Source organism: Kogia breviceps, chromosome 5 (genome assembly GCF_026419965.1).
Source record: "Kogia breviceps isolate mKogBre1 chromosome 5, mKogBre1 haplotype 1, whole genome shotgun sequence".
Taxonomy (NCBI): Eukaryota; Metazoa; Chordata; class Mammalia; order Artiodactyla; family Physeteridae; genus Kogia; species Kogia breviceps.
In genome coordinates this window covers 12,407,198-12,426,923 of record NC_081314.1, presented here as the reverse complement: position 1 = coordinate 12,426,923, position 19,726 = coordinate 12,407,198, and the positions used below count along the sequence as shown (strand labels likewise).

Below are 19,726 nucleotides of genomic sequence, written 5' to 3'. Positions count from 1 at the left end.
CTGACCCAGGAGTCTCTCATATCTGCTGCCAGTATCCATGGAGCTGTGAGAGGCTAACTGGTTAGCTTCCAAGTACAGAAAAACTTCAAACTCTTCTCCAGAGTTCTTGACAGAGTTTGGTGATGAAACTGGGATGCTGACAGAGACAGGACCTTCTGGGAGAGACAGGACAACGCTGTAGGCTGGGTTAAAGAATATGAGAATTCCCTGGGATCTGGTGGCTAATAACCTTGCCCAAGTGGCGGGGAAGAGGGAGGGGTAATTTAGCAAATCTAAGGTATTTGCCTTACAATCTCCACATCCTAGTGGGTTGTTTCTAAATAGCAAAGAATCCACTATTAGTCCCTATCAACCTCATTTATTTTTTTCCTACAATTTCTTTTACATAGCCAGATTCTTTACATATATATATATATATATATATATATATATACACATATATACGTATATATACATATATATACACATATATGTATATATACATATATACACATATATATACATATATACACACAGATATATATATGTATATTTTTGGCCACACTGCACGGCTTGTGGGATCTTAGTTCCCTGACCAGGGATTGAACCCGGGCCCTTGGCAGTGAAAGCACGGAGTCCTAACCACTGGCCTGCCAGCGAATTCCCTAAAAATAATTTTATAATATTTAATACAATTTATAGTCACATACATTTCAGAAAAGTCAGCTCCACATACCTGCCCCTTCCTTGTCCTCCTCATTAGACTAATATGACTTTGAACAACAATAAAATCAAAACCATACCCCTTCCTTTCTTCAAATAATTGAATGTTTATCATCCTTCAAAATCCCTACTACAGAATGAACCATGGGCTCCCCTTTGGTCAGGGAATGGAATCCAGATTGTCTGACTGAATCCTCTGCCATCATCATCGGAATGTTGCTATTTATGTGTGAGGATGTGAAGCAACGAACAGAGAAACACTAAAAAAAAAAAAATGGCTTTAATACACAATATGTACAGATCACTCACTGTTTCGTTATAATTTCCCAAATAATTTTAATGATAATTTTCATAATGGATTTTAACAGCTGCTAGGTTAATTCCATCACATTAGCATTTGAAAGTATGTTTCCTCCAGTTATTTAAAATTTTTCTAAACATTTAAATATACAGTATATCTTCACAATAGATTGCATCATCTGTTTTCCACTACAAAGAATTAACTCTCATCTCTAGTAATTTCCTCTGTGTAAGAATGCAGAATACAGGATCTAAAGAGACAGGGTTACAGAAAACCTTTCTTCTCTAACCATATTAAGCCTCATTTTTTTCTTCTTCCAGTTAAGAAGGAAACACAAGCCCAAATTTATCTTGAGTCACAACCGAAATTAACATATGCTTATTTCTCTGTGAGGTTCTTAATGTGCAGAAACCCAAACAGGAAATGGTATTAAATAAGAATTTCCAGGTAAAATGTAAAAATAAATCCAAAAGTTAAAGTAGACAAAAAGGTAACGGGAAAATTCCCATACACATGAAAAAGATTCCTTTTCTTCTGCATCCTTGATTTTATCTATAGATTTTAACAATGATTTATGATGTTCTCAATGACCATTTAATAAAACTATGAAATTCATAAAGAACATGAGAGAAATAAAATTATAAATTTACTGATGCATACAAATTGGCATCTATATTAACTGTCTTGCACAAATAGGGAAATTCTGAATTAATTTTCCACAAAATCATTCTGAAATATTTACACAAATCAGCTTATTTTAAATAAAAAATATTTTTAGGATTATGATACCTATGTACAAAACATGTATTTGTACACTTCACTTAACATACTAAGTAAAGGTGTCTTTGCAACTTTTTTGCTATTATACAGTGTTAGTACCACACTACATAATAAGTATGTAAGAAATACAAGAGCTCTCTGCTCAGTACATTACGAAGTCATGTTAAAATGCTATATACATTTTGCCCAGAAGGATTTGAAAATGCTACTTAATGACTTCTTAAGTCACTGGACTGATTTTTTTTTTTTTAAGGTTTTTAAAAAGGATATTCCTTTAAGGATATGGCTCCTTCAGCAAACCACCCAATTAGCAAATGGACAAAAGATATGGACAGACATTTCACTAGAGGATAAACAGATCGCAAAAGAGCACATGAAAAGATGTTCAACATCATTATTAATTAGGGAAATGCAAATTCAATCCGCAGTGAGAAAACCACACACTTATCACAGTGGACTAAGGTCAGAATGGTGACCACATCGGTGCTGATGACAATGTGGAGGAAGCAGGTCGCTCATACATTGCTGGTGGGAATGTAAAATGGTACAGCTACTCTGGACAGCAGTTTGGCAGTTTCTTGTAAAGATATGGCTCATTTAAATTGGAAACCTTATCATTTATTTTCTACACAATATAGATATCTCTACAGACACATCCATTTCATTTTAATAAACCAAATGTAATGTAAAGTGGGGGGAAAGACAATGGAAATAGAATAACAGAGAATTTCAGACACACCTGATTCTGCAGGCTCCTGCCTCTATCATTCCCATTCCCACGATCATTCCTGCATCCTTCTAGGGGCTAAGGTCCCATGGGAATATGGTGACAAAATAACCAGTGACTCACAATAGCTGCTGGTGCCAAAATACTGACAGCTATGAGCGTCCAAAACTTTAAAAAACAATGTGATTCTTGATGGCCTATTTGACTTCTTTGGAGTCACCCCTGTAGGCTGGTTTGAACCAGATGACCTGGATTTGACTATGCAAGATGAGGACTCTGGGACCAATGATAGATCCAGGGTGTGTTTTGGGCTTTTAATTTTAGTTGAGAAACAGGATATAAATCTGAATCCAAAGGGATTCAGAATTCTCTGGGCTAGATTAAAGCCTTCTAGGCTGTCTCTGGGATGATTAGAATCACTTAAAGGTGAGGGTCCAGCCCCGGGGTCCAGCTAGGTCTCACCTCAAGGAATTCTAAAATTACTGCCAAACTCCTGGGCTAGATTATTTTTTTAATTAAAGACTGGTCCTCGGTATAAATGCCTTGCAAAAGGGGGTATTTCTGAAGTTTCTTCCCTCTAACATGAGAGTGTTTGGCGTTCCTAAGATTCAATGTTAGTCATCTGCAGTCAAATACACAAAACCTGTTAATAGAAAGGCTTCAGTTTACCTTCGAAAGTTAATATGTGATTTATGGATGTGTATCTCTACACAAATAGATATGCAAATATATAAACATACAAAGAATTTAAAAATAAACCGTATGAGGATTCTAGTCCTCAAAACAAAGTAGTCCTTCTTAATCCAACAAAACATATTTTACTGTAACAAATAGAAGCTGCTCCCTATCAATAAACATATGTAACATCAAGGACAAAATGTATATGCAAAAAAAGTTGCACTTACAAACACAAAGTAAAAATTCATCCCACAAATATGAAGGCACAGAGTTAAGTTCTGTGGAAGCAAACATGTTTTCTGCTTTCAGGGAACTTCTAGTTTGGTGGAGGCTTACTCAGAGGCAGATAAAGGAGTAGTCATCTCCTTTGTTCAGAGATGAAAAGGAAACAAAAAGGCAGATCAAATCAAAGATGATCTGGAGACCACATTAATCCCATACTGAAGTCATAAACTCACTCATTAAGACCACAGAGAATGCAGACATGGGAGTGAGGGTAGGTGGATAAAAACAGCAGAAGACAATTACAACATGACATTTTATCCCCAACTCATTAACCAGCAAAGCAGAAACGCTATTTATTTTAAGATACTACTACTTCTTTTTGCTAACAACCATTTCCTAAGGTAAAAATGAAGCAGAGAGAAAAGGAGTACGATAGATACTCTACGTTCACTGGGTCTTCAATTTTCTTCCAACAGTATACATCACTGCTTCTCAACTGGGGGGGGGGGGGGTGATTTTGTCTCCCAGGGGACATTTAGCAACGTTTGGAGACATTTTGCCATCATTAAGTAGATGGATGCTAGTGGGTAAAGGTCAGGGATCTGGTAAACATCCTATAATACATAGCACCCCAAAACACAGAATTATCTGTCCTCAAATGTCAATGATGCTGAGGTTGAGGTTGGATATAAAAAAATTTTTAAATCAGTAAGTCTGTAGTATAAAAGCATTTAGTACCACTTTAGGAAGGATTGTGCAGGAAGATTCTCTTCCTTGATAAGATAGCTACAGATCTCCTAAAATTATCTGATAGACCCATAGTGAGGAAATAAAACATGCTGAGAAATATTAGCATAGAAATTTTTTTAACTTCAATTATTAGCATACATATGAAATATAAACTTGAAAGGACAATTTTTTGCTCAATTGATTCTGACAATCAACACTTTCTACAACCACAAAAGCAAATGTGGTCATGTTTCTGATTTAGGTCAAACCTGACAAAAGATTTAGTAAACTGTGTTACTAAAAAAAAAGGCCAGACATATTAAAAATAGAAGATTAACTTCTAAACTAATGGAAGAAAAAATTAGCCACTGATTTTTGAGGAGATGCTCAATTCCAGTAAAAAGAAATTCAAAGTTATTTTTCCACATTATCTAAAAGATATTTTGGGGTTTCATGATGAGAAAGAACAATGTGGAAAATGAATGAACTAACAAATGTTTAGGTATTAATAATATCACAATTCAGTACCTCCTAATACAAAAAGACAATTCTTTCCTATGGACCTCATATTAATGTTTCAAAATTCCACATTTTCTTGGTTATTCTTTCTTTTTAGCTATATGGACTTCAAATAGCCCACTTCATTTTAAAGAATTAAGGGAACACTTTTCACATCATTTTGGAACAAAACACGAACAGTGCTTGCCCCGGAACTATTAACTCAGATAGTAAACGAGTATGTTCCTACCGGCCCAGTACAAACTGGAGGAGGACCCGTGACTGTCAAACATGGTTGTAAATGGCTAGCGCCCTTTGGAATCTGCTACAAAACAGAAGATTTAAAAGTTCTGAGGTATTGTTGCCTTACAATCTTACCAAGGTTTAGAATTTTTTCAGTGAAGGGTTTTGTTTTGTTTTCAAAAAAGCAGTGCTTTTTCTCTCGGGTTGCAGAGCTCAGCTCCAGTCTTCTCCTCTCAGTCTTGGTCGTATTGTTGTCCCTGAGCTTTGTCTCATCTGCACATCACAGCAACCAGCCATGCGTGGTTTCAGTCAATCCGTCAGTGCTATGTCTTGTTATACCAATTCATGGAGCGTTTCACTGCTTTGACCCAGTTTCCCATATTCTTTTCATATTCTTGCCATTTCTTCTGTGGCTTGAAAACTACTTCACTTTGCCTCAGTTTCTTTAGTTCCTCCTTGTCAGTCCAAAACCCTATAGATGAAAAAATTTACTCTCAAGTTTGAAGGCAAATAATGAGTTCGTAAAGTTTATCCACAAACCTACGTGAACTGGTGCACAGGTGAACAGTTATTACTTTAAAACACAATTCAAAATATTTTGTTGCTTTGAGCTTGGTTAGATTGACTATCCCTGGGAATAAATACATCAGGATTTTAAAATCTTTTGGTTTCTAACTAGCAGCTTTATTTCTGTGTGGAAGAGCACCAAATCATTTCTAGAGCAACCACATCCTGCCATCATTTGATTTCATGAGTAGCTCTTAAGAAAAAAAAAAAAACCCAAGTAAGAAATAGTATACTTTCTTTTTATACAATTTAAAAAAACAATGATAGGCCTTCCCTGGTGGCGAAGTGGTTAAGAGTCCTCCTGCCAATACAGGGGACACGGGTTCGAGCCCTGGTCCTGGTAGATCCCACATGTCGTGGAGCAACTAAGCCTGTGAGCCACAACCACTGAGCCCACATGCCACAACTAGTGAAGCCCACGTGCCTAGAGCCCACGCTCCACAACAAGAAGCCACTGCAATGAGAAGCACGCACACCACAACGAAGAGTAGCCCCTGCTCACCACAACTAGAGAAAGCCCGTGTGCAGCAACGAAGACCCAACGCAGCCAATAAATAAATAAATAAATAAATAAATTTATTTATTTTAAAAAACCAAAGCAAAACCATGATAAATTAAGGTTTTTCTTTTTTTTTTTTGGCGACACTCTGCAACTTGTGCAGTATATTAGTTCCCCGACTAGGGAACGAACCTGGTCCCACAGCAGTGAAACCACAGAGTCCTAACCAATGGACCGCCAGAGAATCCCTCAAGTTAAGATTTTTGTCATATATCTTGAGGTAAGAGGCAACTCCTCAGGATATGCATAACATTCAAAGTTGGGGATTAATATAATAGTTTCTTTTTCAAACTATTGCATTTCATACAAGGCTTTTAAATTCCAGTTCAAGATAATCTTGTAGTTCTGGCATATATTGTTCTTTACAAAGAGGATCATGTGATTTATAATAAAAATCAGCAAGAAAACATATTATAACTACTATCATACGTAGTCTGAAATGGTAGCGATCCCTTGTTAATAAACTTGGTACTTCTCACATACTCTGAAGTATTAACATAGTTGACAAGTCTTCAAGAAGTACATTTTTCTCTTACCAATAAAGCTGACACATAAAATTCTTTCTTCTAAAATTTTCCATCAGGTCACATTCTATTTACAAAGTCAGTGTTTTAGACTGTCTATATTTAAAGATATTAATTATTTTATGGAAGTTATTAAAAGACTAAAAATAATTTTTATTAGTATACTACAATTAAATAAATCTAGTCATGAAAATAAGTATGTTCTTAAAATTCTTATTTCCAGAATTTATTATTTACACTTAATGGCATACATACTCTTAAAAGTTACTTTATTAAATGTGTATTGAACAGACCCAGTTTCTGGGTGAATTTTGAAAATACAGAGAATTTGTGTAGCCTTCAGGTCTCATATTTCTGAGAGAGAAGTAATCCAACCAGAAATTTCAGATTCTCTGAGGAGATAAAACTGTTCCCTGTAGTCAGTGAAGTATCTTTGTATTGAAAAGTTTTGAAATTAAATGCAGATAAAATGAAGTAGATACAACTCAAGCCACTATGTTATATGTAAGAATAACTTGCATGTGTTTGTTATTTAAAGTGTATTAAATGTTCAAGAGAATTTGACATATTTAGCTTTATAAGGTGATAAGTGAGGATCAATTTGATTAACTTTATAAACAATATTGGAATGTTTATGAGCATTTGGCTTACTGTAATGATAAGCTTAATTTATTCATTTTTCAAGAGTTGTTTAAGTACTGGAGAAATTTCCTTGTTATAGTTCTAAGTTTGCTCAATTAGTCATGTGAAATTATTAAAAATAACGTCAGCTATATTATACTTAAGAGTTGAAATATACAAAGGAACTTAAAGTTGTAAATGGGAATGACTATTTAAGGGGAAGTTATTTTCTTCAACTTGAATTAATCAAACACCAATCAATGAACAAATGAAAGTGATTGTTTCAATTTTATTCAAAGTTAACAGATTTTTAGTAGAATAAAGTATAAGGTGAACTTACCAAGATTTGATGCTTTTTGGGTCCATAACTTTAATTGGTAAATAATAGCCTAAACTTTTAAGTGTAAGATATCCTGTTTTGTACAAACACTCCTCCTTCCACATAGAAACACAGGAAAACACTCCCAGTGTCCCAAGCATCATCCTGCTCCTAAAGAGCCCTCTAATTGGCCTCCCCATGTCTGTTCTTTACTCCTCCCAACTAATTAGTGAAAACACTAATTGCCAAAGTGATTTCTTCAAATGTAGATCTAACCATGTCCTTCTGCTTAAAATTGTTCAGTGGCTCTCCAATGCATTCAAGATCAAGACCAATCTCCTCTTTAGGAAGAGGCCACCATGACTGGACCTCTATGTACCTCTCCAGCCTCCCCTCTTGCTCTCATCCTATCAGCACCATAATGGGCCAGTACCTTTGCACGAGCTGCCTTCTCTACTGGACCACTCAACTCTATTCTCGCCTCACCCGGTTGTCTGCTAACCCCTTCAACATTGAACTATACATTGTTGCCTCTGGGAAAGCCTACACCAATTGCTTGATACTGTGGCTGTTTGCTGGGCTTATCACACAAGAATGATAATGGGTTGACTCACTGGACCGCTCCCACTGGAGACTCCCATAGCAGGGACTACATCATTTAATCTCTATTATTCCCAGCAGCGACTGTCATGTAGTAGGTGCTCAACAAATGTTCACTAAATGAAAGAGTGGAGTGGTTTCTAATGCCAAAGACAAGCTTACCTAATCAGAAAGCTTACCCAGAGACATCCCCTTGCTAAAGACCAGAGCAGCTGAGAATTAGCTTTCCGGGCCTCATTCTTCTGACTGAAGGAGACCACCAAGGAGGAAAGAGGTGCAACCAGGCCCACCCACAGGAGAGATCACGGGAGCATTTTGTGAGTGACGAGCACATGTGTATGGGGTCTAATGGACACCAAGGCTTTCCAGACCCTCTCTATCTATAATTTTGTGATTTGGGAGGAGAAATGCTATCTCTAAGAAATGGTTTTGCAAGACAGCTCTCGTTTTTTATAAAACCCACACATACCAACAGCAAGGCCAGCTAGAGACGCTGCACCTACGCAGGACATATCAACGTGGACCGGTCTGTCTATCATCTGGTTAATCAGGTCTGAAGTCATCTGCATGACAAAACTGTTCTTACAAACTCCTCCATCTGCCCTGTGGGGAGAAAGATACTGAAGATAAATGACTGTAACAAAACCATAAACACATTATTAATTCTCTTTTTAAAAGCCACACATTTTTTTTTTTAGATCCTTGATTTCATTTTTAAAGTTTAAAGATTCTTGGGGGTTTTATTTGCGGTACGCGGGCCTCTCACTGTTGTGGCCTCTCCCGTTGCGGAGCACAGGCTCCGGACGCGCAGGCTCAGCGGCCATGGCTCACGGGCCCAGCCGCTCCGCGGCATGTGGGATCTTCCCGGACCGGGGCACGAACCCGTGTCCCTGCATCGGCAGGCGGATTCTCAACCACTGCGCCACCAGGGAAGCCCTAAAGATTCTTATAATATACATATGGGTTATAAGATCCTCTCAGATTCCATATTGGGTTATATTCTCCTTAAATCCAAACTTAGCTTTCCTTCCTCTCCAAATTCCTATGACCAAGAATTTTGTTGCAAAGAAGGTAAGCATAAGTTCTTTTTGAAATCTGAATAATCATAATCATGAAAATGCCAACAGCAGCTACCACTTAACTTCTAATTTCTAATTAAATCTATTAGAAACAAAGTTTACCTACCGGATTTTTCTTACAGGAATGTGGATCTCTTTCTGCATCACCTCATATAACTGTTTGTTTCTAGTTAAAAAAACAAGGAAACTATTTAGAGGCAGTTCATATCATAATAATTCTCTGTTTTTTTTCCAATCTAGAATAATAACTGTGGTTTTACTTACATGATATTTATAAAATATGCAAAAGAAAACATTAAAGAAATATATTAGGCTAACTGGACGTCAATAACAGATGGTCAAGTAAACAAGAGGTTCAGGGCCTTCTGTTTTTCACTTTGATGCAAAAGAACATAATTTTTATTTCAGAACTAAATTTAATCTATTACCATTCCTGCAAATAAAAATTTAAAGCAAGCATCCATTTAATAGGTATGGATGACACACCATAAATAGCATCTAATAGAAATCAAATATAAAAATAATGATTTTGTAATCAGAGAAAATGTTACTTTAAACATTAGAAATGTTCCATTTGTTCCATTCATGACAGCTGCGTTCTTAATTTTAATGAGCTACACCTGCCCCTTAACAAAAAGACCAAAGGAAATATACATAAAGAATAATTTTGATGAGTCAATCTTTGAGTATAACAGAAGCATTATTAGTCAGAATTCTCCTTCATGAATAAGGAAATAAAAGCCTTTGAAAGTCCAAATTTGGAATCTTTTATGCTTAATAAATTGGATATTTTAAAAATCATTCAATTTTCAGATATCAAATCTAAGTGGTACTGGTACTATTAAATGTGAAAAAAGAGAGATGCAAAAAAATTAGTAATAAGAATAGATTATATCATATACAGTATGAATTAAACTAAAGGTATAAACAGTTAAAATTAAGAAATTTTAAAATTTAGTTTAGTAGAAATTAATAAAAGGAAATAGCAATACTGTATGGGGAGGGGAGAGTTTCGGGCAGGTTCTGGTACCTGAAAGCTATGGACTCCAATATTGCTCGTACAAGGTGGTATTTATTGGTGGAAGACTTCAAACCCATAAAAGAGGCACATGCACAGGGGTCATTTAATGGAGCCTGAAGTAAAAGACAGTAAGAATATATTATTACTGCTCTAAATTATATCTGTAGACTTGAAGGTATATTATACAATAAAAACATAGCCGTGTTAGAAAAAAAAGAATGCTCATTTAGAGATAAATAGTTTTAACATAAATGATAGCCCCAAAATGATGTTAACTATTCAAATAAACTTTTGATAGGACTTAAGCAAGGATGAGTCACAGATATTAGACTTATGGGCTGGATCTTCTGTTTGCACCTGTACCAAGAAAAGGGACTGAAGCCCAGAGTAATAGATTATGAAATGCTTAGCTTGATATATGAGGAAAATGAAAAGCAATGCCAGTATTTCTCCTTTCCTCCAACTGTAAAGTGTTTACACTGAAATTGTTTACTATGTAGAGTGGTTTTTTGTGGATATTAAGTTAGACTTAAGATAAAAAAAACGACAATGCAAAAAAATGTGTTTTCCAGTGTCCTAACTTACACCCAATATGTTGTCAGACTTTCAAAGTAAACTCTAGGGCTTCCCTGGTGGCGCAGTGGTTGAGAGTCCGCCTGCTGATGCGGGAGACGCGGGTTCGTGCCCCGGTCCGGGAGGATCCCACATGCCGCGGAGCGGCTGGGCCCGTGGGCCATGGCCGCTGAGCCTGCGCGTCCGGAGCCTGTGCTCCGCAATGGGAGAGGCCACAACAGTGAGAGGCCCATGTACCACAAAAATTAAAAAAAAAAAAGAAACAAAGTAAACTCTATGTCTTAGCTTAAATAGTGTTTTTTATTTTAATTTATATATTTTATTTATTTATTTTTGGCTGTGTTGGGTCTTCTTTGCTGCGCACGGGCTTTCTCTAGTTGTGGAGAGCGGGGGCTACTCTTCCTCGTGGTGCGCAGGCAGATTCTTAACCACTGCGCCACCAGGGAAGTCCTAGGCTGGGTCATTTATGATATTAGGCAATAACACTAAAGAATCTGCCTGCCAATTTAGGGGACACGGGCTCGAGCCCTGGTCGGGGAAGATCCCACATGCCTCGGAGCAACTAAGCCCGTGTGCCACAACTACTGAGCCTGTGCTCTAGAGCCCATGAGCCACAACTACTGAAGCCCGCATGCCACAACTACTGAAGCCCGCACACCTCGAGCCCGTGCTCTGCAACGAGAAGCCCCCACTTGCCACAACTAGAGGAAGCCCATGCACAGCAACGAAGACCCAATGCAGCCATAAGTAAATAAATAAATAAATAAATATTTATATAAAGAAAGAGAACATAGAGCTGTAGATAAAAGAAAAGAAAAGAAAAGAAAAATTGACCCTGCCTAACATCTGCCTTTAAAAGGCATAATCTTGAGCTGGAATTATGTATTCATCAGATGAAGTTTGTATTCATCTGTGTAGCCAGAAATGCAAGATGATTCTGGGTCACAAAGATGAAACACGAAGATCCCTGTCAGACCTTGCCATCTCACAAGGAAACAGACAGAAGAGTCCCAACACACCTACGCAAGCTCATGACAGAGGGACAGGCTAGTGTTGTCCGGAAATGATGGTCCCCAGAAGCACCTTCTAGCCTCAGAGCTTGACATACCATCTTTACCTGGAAAACTTTCTACCACACCTCCTCCTAGTTAATCCTACTCCCCTTCCAAATTGTGGCTCAGCTTCCTCTGGGAAAACTTTGAATCCCAGAAACTAGGTCAGTTTCCCCATTATCCATTTTCAAGGAACCCTGTAACTTCCCATCATATCATGTGCCAGTTTATAATCACATATATTTGTGTGATTGTTGAAACTCCATCTTCTGTGCTACACTTTTAGCATCACAGGCAGAAACTCATCTGATGTGCTCACGGTGTGCCTCCAGGGCCTAGCACTGCACCCAGCCCCACACAGGGGGTCAATATGCATTTGTTGAATCCATGAACAAATAATACTTTTCCTAAGGCCTTAAATGAAGAAATTCTACATCTTTAGATGAAGAAATTTACATCTTATCTTTATCATAGCCATGATTTTCCTCCTTGTGATCTTATCTTTCAAATTTATTTTGAAAGATAATTTTTCAAACTTATTAAAACATCTTTCGGTGATTCACTCAGTAAAAGCTAAGTTATATAGTAAAGCTGGTCTATATAACAAGTGATATAATACTGTATGACAAAGATGGGTCAGACTCAGCCAGTTCAATCAGTCCCTAGTAGTATGTGATGGGTTTTTTGTGTTTTTTATGGCTGTGCCACGTGCCTTGCAGGATCTCAGGTCCCGACCAGGGATGAAACCTGGGCCCCGGCAGTGAAAGAGCTGAGTCCTAACCATTGGGCTGGGAATTGGGCAGGGAATTCCCTTGCTATGTTTTTTTTTCTGCTTAAAAATGATATCTTCCAATATACCACATAAAATCCTGGTATAATTGGCCTGAAATCACTTTTGTACAAATAGCTATGAACATAATTTACCATTAGTAATAGGCCAACTTGAGGGGTTATAAATTCCACAGAAACCTAAAAATCTCTTAATAGGTTACAATGTCCCTGCATTTGTTAGTCCAGCTGATTCTCTCTTTGGGATGATAAAGTAGGAAAAACAGTGGCAAGTTACTTTTTTTTTTCCTTTTGTGGTACACGGGCCCCTCACTGTTGTGGCCTCTCCCGCTGCGGAGCACAGGCTCCGGACGCGCAGGCTCGGCGGCCATGGCTCACGGGCCCAGCCGCTCCGCGGCACGTGGGATCCTCCCGGACCGGGGCACGAACCCGTGTCCCCCGCATCGGCAGGCGGACTCTCAACCACTGCGCCACCAGGGAAGCCCAATGGCAAGGTACTTTTAAGGGCCTGGCCACATCTTGCCAGGGCAGACAGCCTCCAGCCACACCTCCAAAACCTATCACTGCCAGGCCCATCAAGTGAGCTTTCCAGAACAGCAGGACTCAGCAAAGCTGTGCGTGGCTCTCTAAGCAAAACCAGCAGACACCTGCCCGGGGCACAGACTACCTGCCTGGGCGGGCCCTTGTCCCCACTGGAACCTCAGCCTAATCTGCTGGGGACATGCACAACGGTTAAGGCCACCGTGCCTCTTGTCCTTGTCAACCTAGACCCTAACAGTAAGTTCCTCTGGCTCCAGTTATGTATTCCTGTTGTCAGAATGTTTTATGCTCTCCCAGGAAACAGCAGAGAGGTTAAGAACCTGGACTCCGGAGTCCTAAAGCCAGCTCTGTCACTCACTAGCTGTGTGACACTGCCCAAGTAAGTGACAGAACAGCTCCAAACCTCAGCTTCCTCGGCTTCAGAATGGGATGATAAGAGTATCTTCTACCTTGCTGAGTGACTGAGGATTAAATGAGACGACAAGTGTAATGAATTTAGGACAGTGCCTGAGACATAGCGAGTATTCCCAGGTTAGCTGCCACTAAAATTTTAATTTTAATTGTCATTTCTTACTCAAAGCCTTCCCACTATTACTCACTTTCTTCATAACTCTTTTACTATGCCTTTTCAACTTTTCCTTCTGTTGTAAATAAACTCCTCTAACCCTTAAACAACTCTGAGATGCGCCTTCCACTGATTTTGTGGTTGGTTGCTATAAGGAGCCTGGCTCTGTGCTGGGCAAATGGCTTCAGCTGCAGCTATGCAGCGGAAGGTCCACAGACCTCCATACACAAGGGCCAGAAGGACTGTTCCAGCCTCCCGTGACCACCATCGGCCACCATGCGTCTGCTGTCAGCAGACACGTCGCCTCTCCCGTGTTTGCTTAGGTCCGCATCGATATCGTGCTTTATAGCCCTTTACCTTTCCATGGCTCAGATGTCCCAGTCACTCACAGAACTAGAGGGGGAATTACAGGGGGAGGGGTTCTCAGCAAACCGCCTGACTCCTTGTCTAAAGCAGCCATGTTTCATGCCCTAGTCCTACTGCTGCCACCACAACTGCAGGGGGTGGACACAAGCCTGTCCAAGGCTTGAAGAGACAAGGAGGCCCAATCAGATTCCCTCCCCTGGAATCTGAACGAGGAAGCACTTCCGAGGGAAATGGCGCGAAAAGGATGTGCAAGATGGAAAAGGGTTGTTGTGTTTATATCCAAACTGTGAAAAGGCAGAAAGTAAAAGGAAAAGAATGACAGTTAAACAGAAGCTATGAGGAAGAAAGGGTACAGAGCAAAGCTGGTAAGGAGAAGGGAAAAGCAGGGCCACAGAGAGGCAGAGGCCACAGAGAAGAACACTGAGAACTGCTGAGTCAGTTGCCAAGTCCTTTCCAATCCTGGCGCCGAGGAGGGTGTGAACAGCCGGCTTCCCCTGGGCGGGCAGGGGAAGAGAGGGAGGTGCTGAAGCAAGCCTGCTCCTTGCAAACCCGAGAACCTTCGCTGGAGCAGGACTCCCCATCCGCTGAAGGCTGGCACTCGGCTCAGGTTCCTGCCCGTCCTACTGTGTATGGCCAACATCACAGTAACTTTAACGTCAGGGAGATGACCACTGATTCTTGCCTCCGATACCTGTGAGGGATGCTCCGCTCTAGCGTGCCCCTCCCCAAACCTAGACAAAGCCACAATGGCTGCACCAATTGATGCCACTCTGTGTACAGCCCTATGCTCCAGCCCATTCCCTAAAGTGGCTGCCCCACCAGTTCCCCCTGTCCTCGAAGTTCCTCCAATGCCCCTCTCTCAGCTGACGCCCCTGAGGCTATTAGGAGCCTTCAATATCCTTCCCCCCACCACCCGCAGCTGTAACAATATTCTAAAATTAAAGGCAGTATCACAGATGCTTGACCCTTCCTTCCTTCCTTCCATTCTCCTAGCCCGCATTTTCTCTAGTTGTTGACGTAGGCAACTTACAGGTGATCTCCCCACTATTTTCTGAACAGCTTAGTATCAACACACTATTGTTGTTTGAATTAACTTTCAGTTTCCAATTAAGAGTTTCATTTTACATCAGGAAATAATGAGCCTGCGGTCCTACCCCAGCCCACCCACTTCAACATATTGCCAGGCTGCGATCATGGCGGGGCCGGGACATTTTGTTAGCAACGTGAAATTACAATCACATCTGTGATAGTGTTGTCTAATCTTTTGGACTTTAACAATACTTTGGTTTTTTTAATCACATAGTTTACATGATTTTTACAGGCATATGAACTGGTGGAGAGGTTAGAGTTGCCAAGACAGAGTCACAACTAGGTCCCCCAGCACGTTTTTCAAAAAGGGAAGAATCCACAGTAACCTAATTAAACCCTCCCTTTGCTAATGACAACTATTCATCCAACCTTCCTCCTTAAACCTCAATCAGACAAATATTCTTCATTACCTGTCCTATCATGGATGCTATTTAGGTCCCTCACATCACTCTGAAGAGGACGCAATGCAACCTCTTTATGTAGTTTATAAACTTTTAGTCCTTTATGATAAAGTATATAGAAGGAAATTATTACAGATATTAAAATAATGCTCATTTAAAAATCTAGTTTGAAAATACGGTATTTTTAGGGATTTAAAACCACCCTGATCTAACTCCTTTTCACCAGGTTCTACATTGTATTATCCAAACTTTTAAATTTTGGATTTTTTGTAACTGATTGCTTGAGTATGGATGCACTAGAAGAAAGGGAAATTTTTATTTTTTGAAAGAAAAAAATATTTAGAGGAGTATTAAAGGACTAATTATCCCCCCAAAAAGGAATTTTGTTTATAATAATATACTTGAAAACAGTTTTTAAAAGTCTATGTAACACTATGCTAAAATTAAAGGTAGTATCAACAGATCTTTCAATTAAATACGAAGTTAAATACTACAAAATCAAGCATTTTACTGAGTTCACTTTTTAGTTAGGCAAGGTAACCAACATCCTACAACATAATGGTTAACCAAAAGCAATTCTGATTTTCTTTTAAAACGTTAGGGACTTGCCTGGTGGCACAGTGGTTAAGAATCCGCCTGCCAATGCGGGGGACATGGGTTTGATCCCTGGTCTGGGAAGATCCCACATGCCGCGGAGCAACCAAGCCCGTGCACCACAACTACTGAGCCCATGAGCCACAACTACTGAAGCCTGCACACCCTAGAGCCCACACACCACAACTACTGAGCCTACATGCCTCAACTACTGAGCCTGCGTGCTGCAACTACTGAAGCCTGCACGCCTAGAGCCCATGCTCCGCAACAAGAGAAGCCACAGCAATGTGAAACCCGTGCACCACAACAAAGCATAGTCCCCGCTCGCCGCAACTAGAGAAAGCCTGCATGTAGCAACGAAGACCTGATGCAGCCAAAAAAAAAAAAAAAAAAAAAATTAATGAAACTTATAAACAACTGAAAAAAATAAGGTATAATATATACCTTAACATTATTTTTCTAATTCTCAATGGTACACCTCCTCTAACTAAAGAATGCTGATCTATTTTCCCCCACTGGGAAATGGCTATTTTTGGTCATGATAAAGTAACCATGGGTCTTATGTAAAAGTTCTATAATAAACCTGCCAACTTTTAGTTTTCACAGAGAAGGAGTTCTGAGCAGAAGCCAGCAGAATTTGCCCCCTGCCCTCTCGTGGAATTCACGCTAGGTCAAAATACAACTTCTCAGCCCTAGAAAGTACCTTTCACCTCAGTTCTGTTCAGTGCCACATTTTCAGATACATAATATTAGGTGTGAGTATGAAGAGGGAAATGTTTGTAATTGCCATTAACTTAAAAAAAAAATACCTGCAATCCACTAAAAGATGGAACAAAATAAACTCCTTCAGAATCTTCCAAACTTTTGGCCATTTTTTCAGTTTCAGCAGCATCTGTGAACAGATCTGCAAAAACAAAAACAAACAAACAAACAACAACAACAAAACCCTAAAACAAAACGAAGGGGTTGGGGAGGGACAAACAGAATTATGTTATATGACTAGTATTCACCTGCATCAGCATTTATTACAAATATAATGTGAGAGGTCGCTCACTTAAAAGGGTCAACACAAAGGCAATCTGCTCTAGTGCCATCTGGGTTCTCCCACTGCAGAGGTTTATGGCCCACGGAAAGGACAAGGGAGACAGAAGACCCTCTTAGATGGGCTCTGGATGTAGCAGCCTTACTTTTTTCCTTTAAAGATAATTGGGCTGTTTAAGAATCAATTCTATGTGGTTTTTGGCATTAAAAACTTTATTCTCCTAAAGATTACACCCATTCTAGTTTTCTGATGAAAAGATCATCTACCTATAACAACCAAGAGAGTCAACTGAAAAACTATTCCATCTAAGGAGTTACACAGATACACTAAAAGTCAATCTTTATAAAACAAACAAAAAATCAAGATCTAATTTATTTAGTATACTTTTTAATTGAAGTATACATATAGGAAGATGCACAAATGCTAAGGGTACAGCTGGATGAATTTTCACAGTGTGAATACACCCAGGAAACCAACACCTAGGTCAAGATACCAACTTCTTTTGTTCAACATCATGTTTGTGAGATCCCTTTTGTTACGAGTAGTTGTACTTCATTCATTCTCATGCCTGTATAGTATTCCATCCTCACCATACACAATTCATTGAATTATTCTACAGCTGATATGCACATGGGTAGTTTCCAGTTTGAGGCTAATATAAATAGGCCACTTTGAACACTCATGTGCCTTCTTTTTGGTAAGCATATGTATATATTTCTGTTTGTTATATACCAAGGGATGGAATTGCTGGTCCTAGGATCTTCACATTTAGGACTAGCTTTAGCAGATATTGCCGAATCGTTTTCCAAAGTGGTTTTACCAATTTAAGGCTCTTGCCAGGCATATGAGAGTCCCAGTTATCCCATATTCTTGTTAACAATTGATACTGTCTATGGTTTTCATTTTCACTGTTTGGTGGTATTGCACAATAGCTTGATTTTGTATCTCTCTGTTGACTAATGAAGTTGAAATCCTTTTCACTGGCCATTTGGATACCACTGTTTGTAATGTGACTCCTGAATAAGCATGTGAGACTGACAGCATAGATCAGATGCAAAAGATCAGGAATTGGTCATAATAAATATTGCTGGCCTTATACAGTAATGCTCAGGTTGGTTTTATTTTCTTATATGTTTTGTTATCCTTATAATGAAGAATTGATTAAAGACAAGACGTGTAAGGAACACCTATGATAAAACTATGGTTAATAAGGATCGCTCAATAATTATTACAAATTTTACTCAAAATGACAGTTATCAGATCCGTAAGTTACATTCATTTGTTCAAAATGTCCGATAACACATCAAAATAGACAGCACTTCAAAAACTAATATATTAAGAAGAAAACACTGCTCTTAAAATCTATACTTTGAAGAAATCATGTCCAAATGTCTAAATTTTTCAACCAAGATGTGGAAAACATACTAGATGGCTGGTTTGAGGAAAGTTTTTGGTAACAGACAAAGGAACAGGGGGAAAAAAATCTAGTTTGTCCACATTCTTTACTGGTTGTTCTGTCCTTGCTTGAAGAATTTCTCTGAATAATCTTCTACCTAAAATGCTCACAAATGAGCTGATTAATGGAAAGTCCTGTGGAGTAGGCAGACTTCACTCTGTCTCTCCCAGTGAAGGCAACTAAGAATCCTGGATGGAATATACAGAAAAGCTATCTAAGGACTCAAAAGAATAAGCTAGCGGTCCAACCAAGGAACTCTGAGTACCACCAAACCAGCAGTGAGTTTCCTGTTTTTTATTTTCTCTGATATCTCCTGTCCTAGTTCAGGGACAGCCTGAAACCTGAAACTTGGGCCTGTACACCAGGTACAAATATGAAGAGCTTCTGAAGAAGCCCCTCTTTTTGGTCTGAGGAGTGGGAATCAGGGGTGTCACAGGACAGAGAATGGGGAAATGATCCTGTTTTTTTGTTTTTTGAATGTTTTTTCATTCTACCTGAATGAGAGAGAAAAAACATTGTATCTTCATGTTTTTGCAAAAACAAATAGGAAGGATAAACCAAAAACAAATGTAGTGATTATCTACAAGAGGTAGGAAGACAGGGTGAAGGGAGAGGAGAGGGAGTCAACTGCTCCTTCTTTTATGAATTTGACTTGGAAATCATGTTAAAATTCCACATTAAAAAAATGTTTTTAAAAAGGATGCAGAGGGAAAAAAACTAAAAATGAATGGTAACAGAAACAAATGAACCCAGTTCTTTTCAAATTAATAAACTCACCGAAGGGAGAAGAAAAAGAATTAATCCAGGTAATTTGAATAGCATGCTTGGACCATATACCCTTAATATAAAGAAAAAAAAAACCATTGAACATTGTTTGTTGGAGTGGTATGGGTCTAGTAACTCAAACTCCTTGGTGTATATTTTAAGATTGAGCAAATAAGTACATAATATTAATGTTGTTGGGAGCCAGGGTTCTTGACATGGAAAAAAGGGAGACAAAAATATAGAACAGGGACCCTTCTCTCTCTCTCTCTCTCTCTCTCTCTCTCTCTCTCTCTCTCTCTCTCTCACACACACACACACACA

General features: G+C 39.0%; 1 protein-coding gene across 3 annotated transcripts in view; it reads right to left on the bottom strand.

The window, feature by feature from the left end:
• Positions 1–966: 966 nt before the first annotated feature.
• Positions 967–19,726, bottom strand: part of GK5 (glycerol kinase 5) — an 82,873-nt gene continuing 64,113 nt past the window's right edge. Inside the window, exons 12-16 of one of the 3 annotated variants that reach the window (XM_059064947.2) lie at positions 16,952–17,046; positions 10,183–10,286; positions 9,259–9,318; positions 8,543–8,676; positions 967–5,355 (exon numbers count right to left, since the gene is read on the bottom strand). In XM_059064947.2, coding sequence (XP_058920930.1) covers positions 5,207–5,355; positions 8,543–8,676; positions 9,259–9,318; positions 10,183–10,286; positions 16,952–17,046 — 542 coding nt within the window. In that variant the 3' untranslated portion in view covers positions 967–5,206. The remainder of the gene's footprint in view (positions 5,356–8,542; positions 8,677–9,258; positions 9,319–10,182; positions 10,287–16,951; positions 17,047–19,726) is intronic. The other 2 variants (XM_067035330.1, XM_067035331.1) reach the window with 2 other exon arrangements.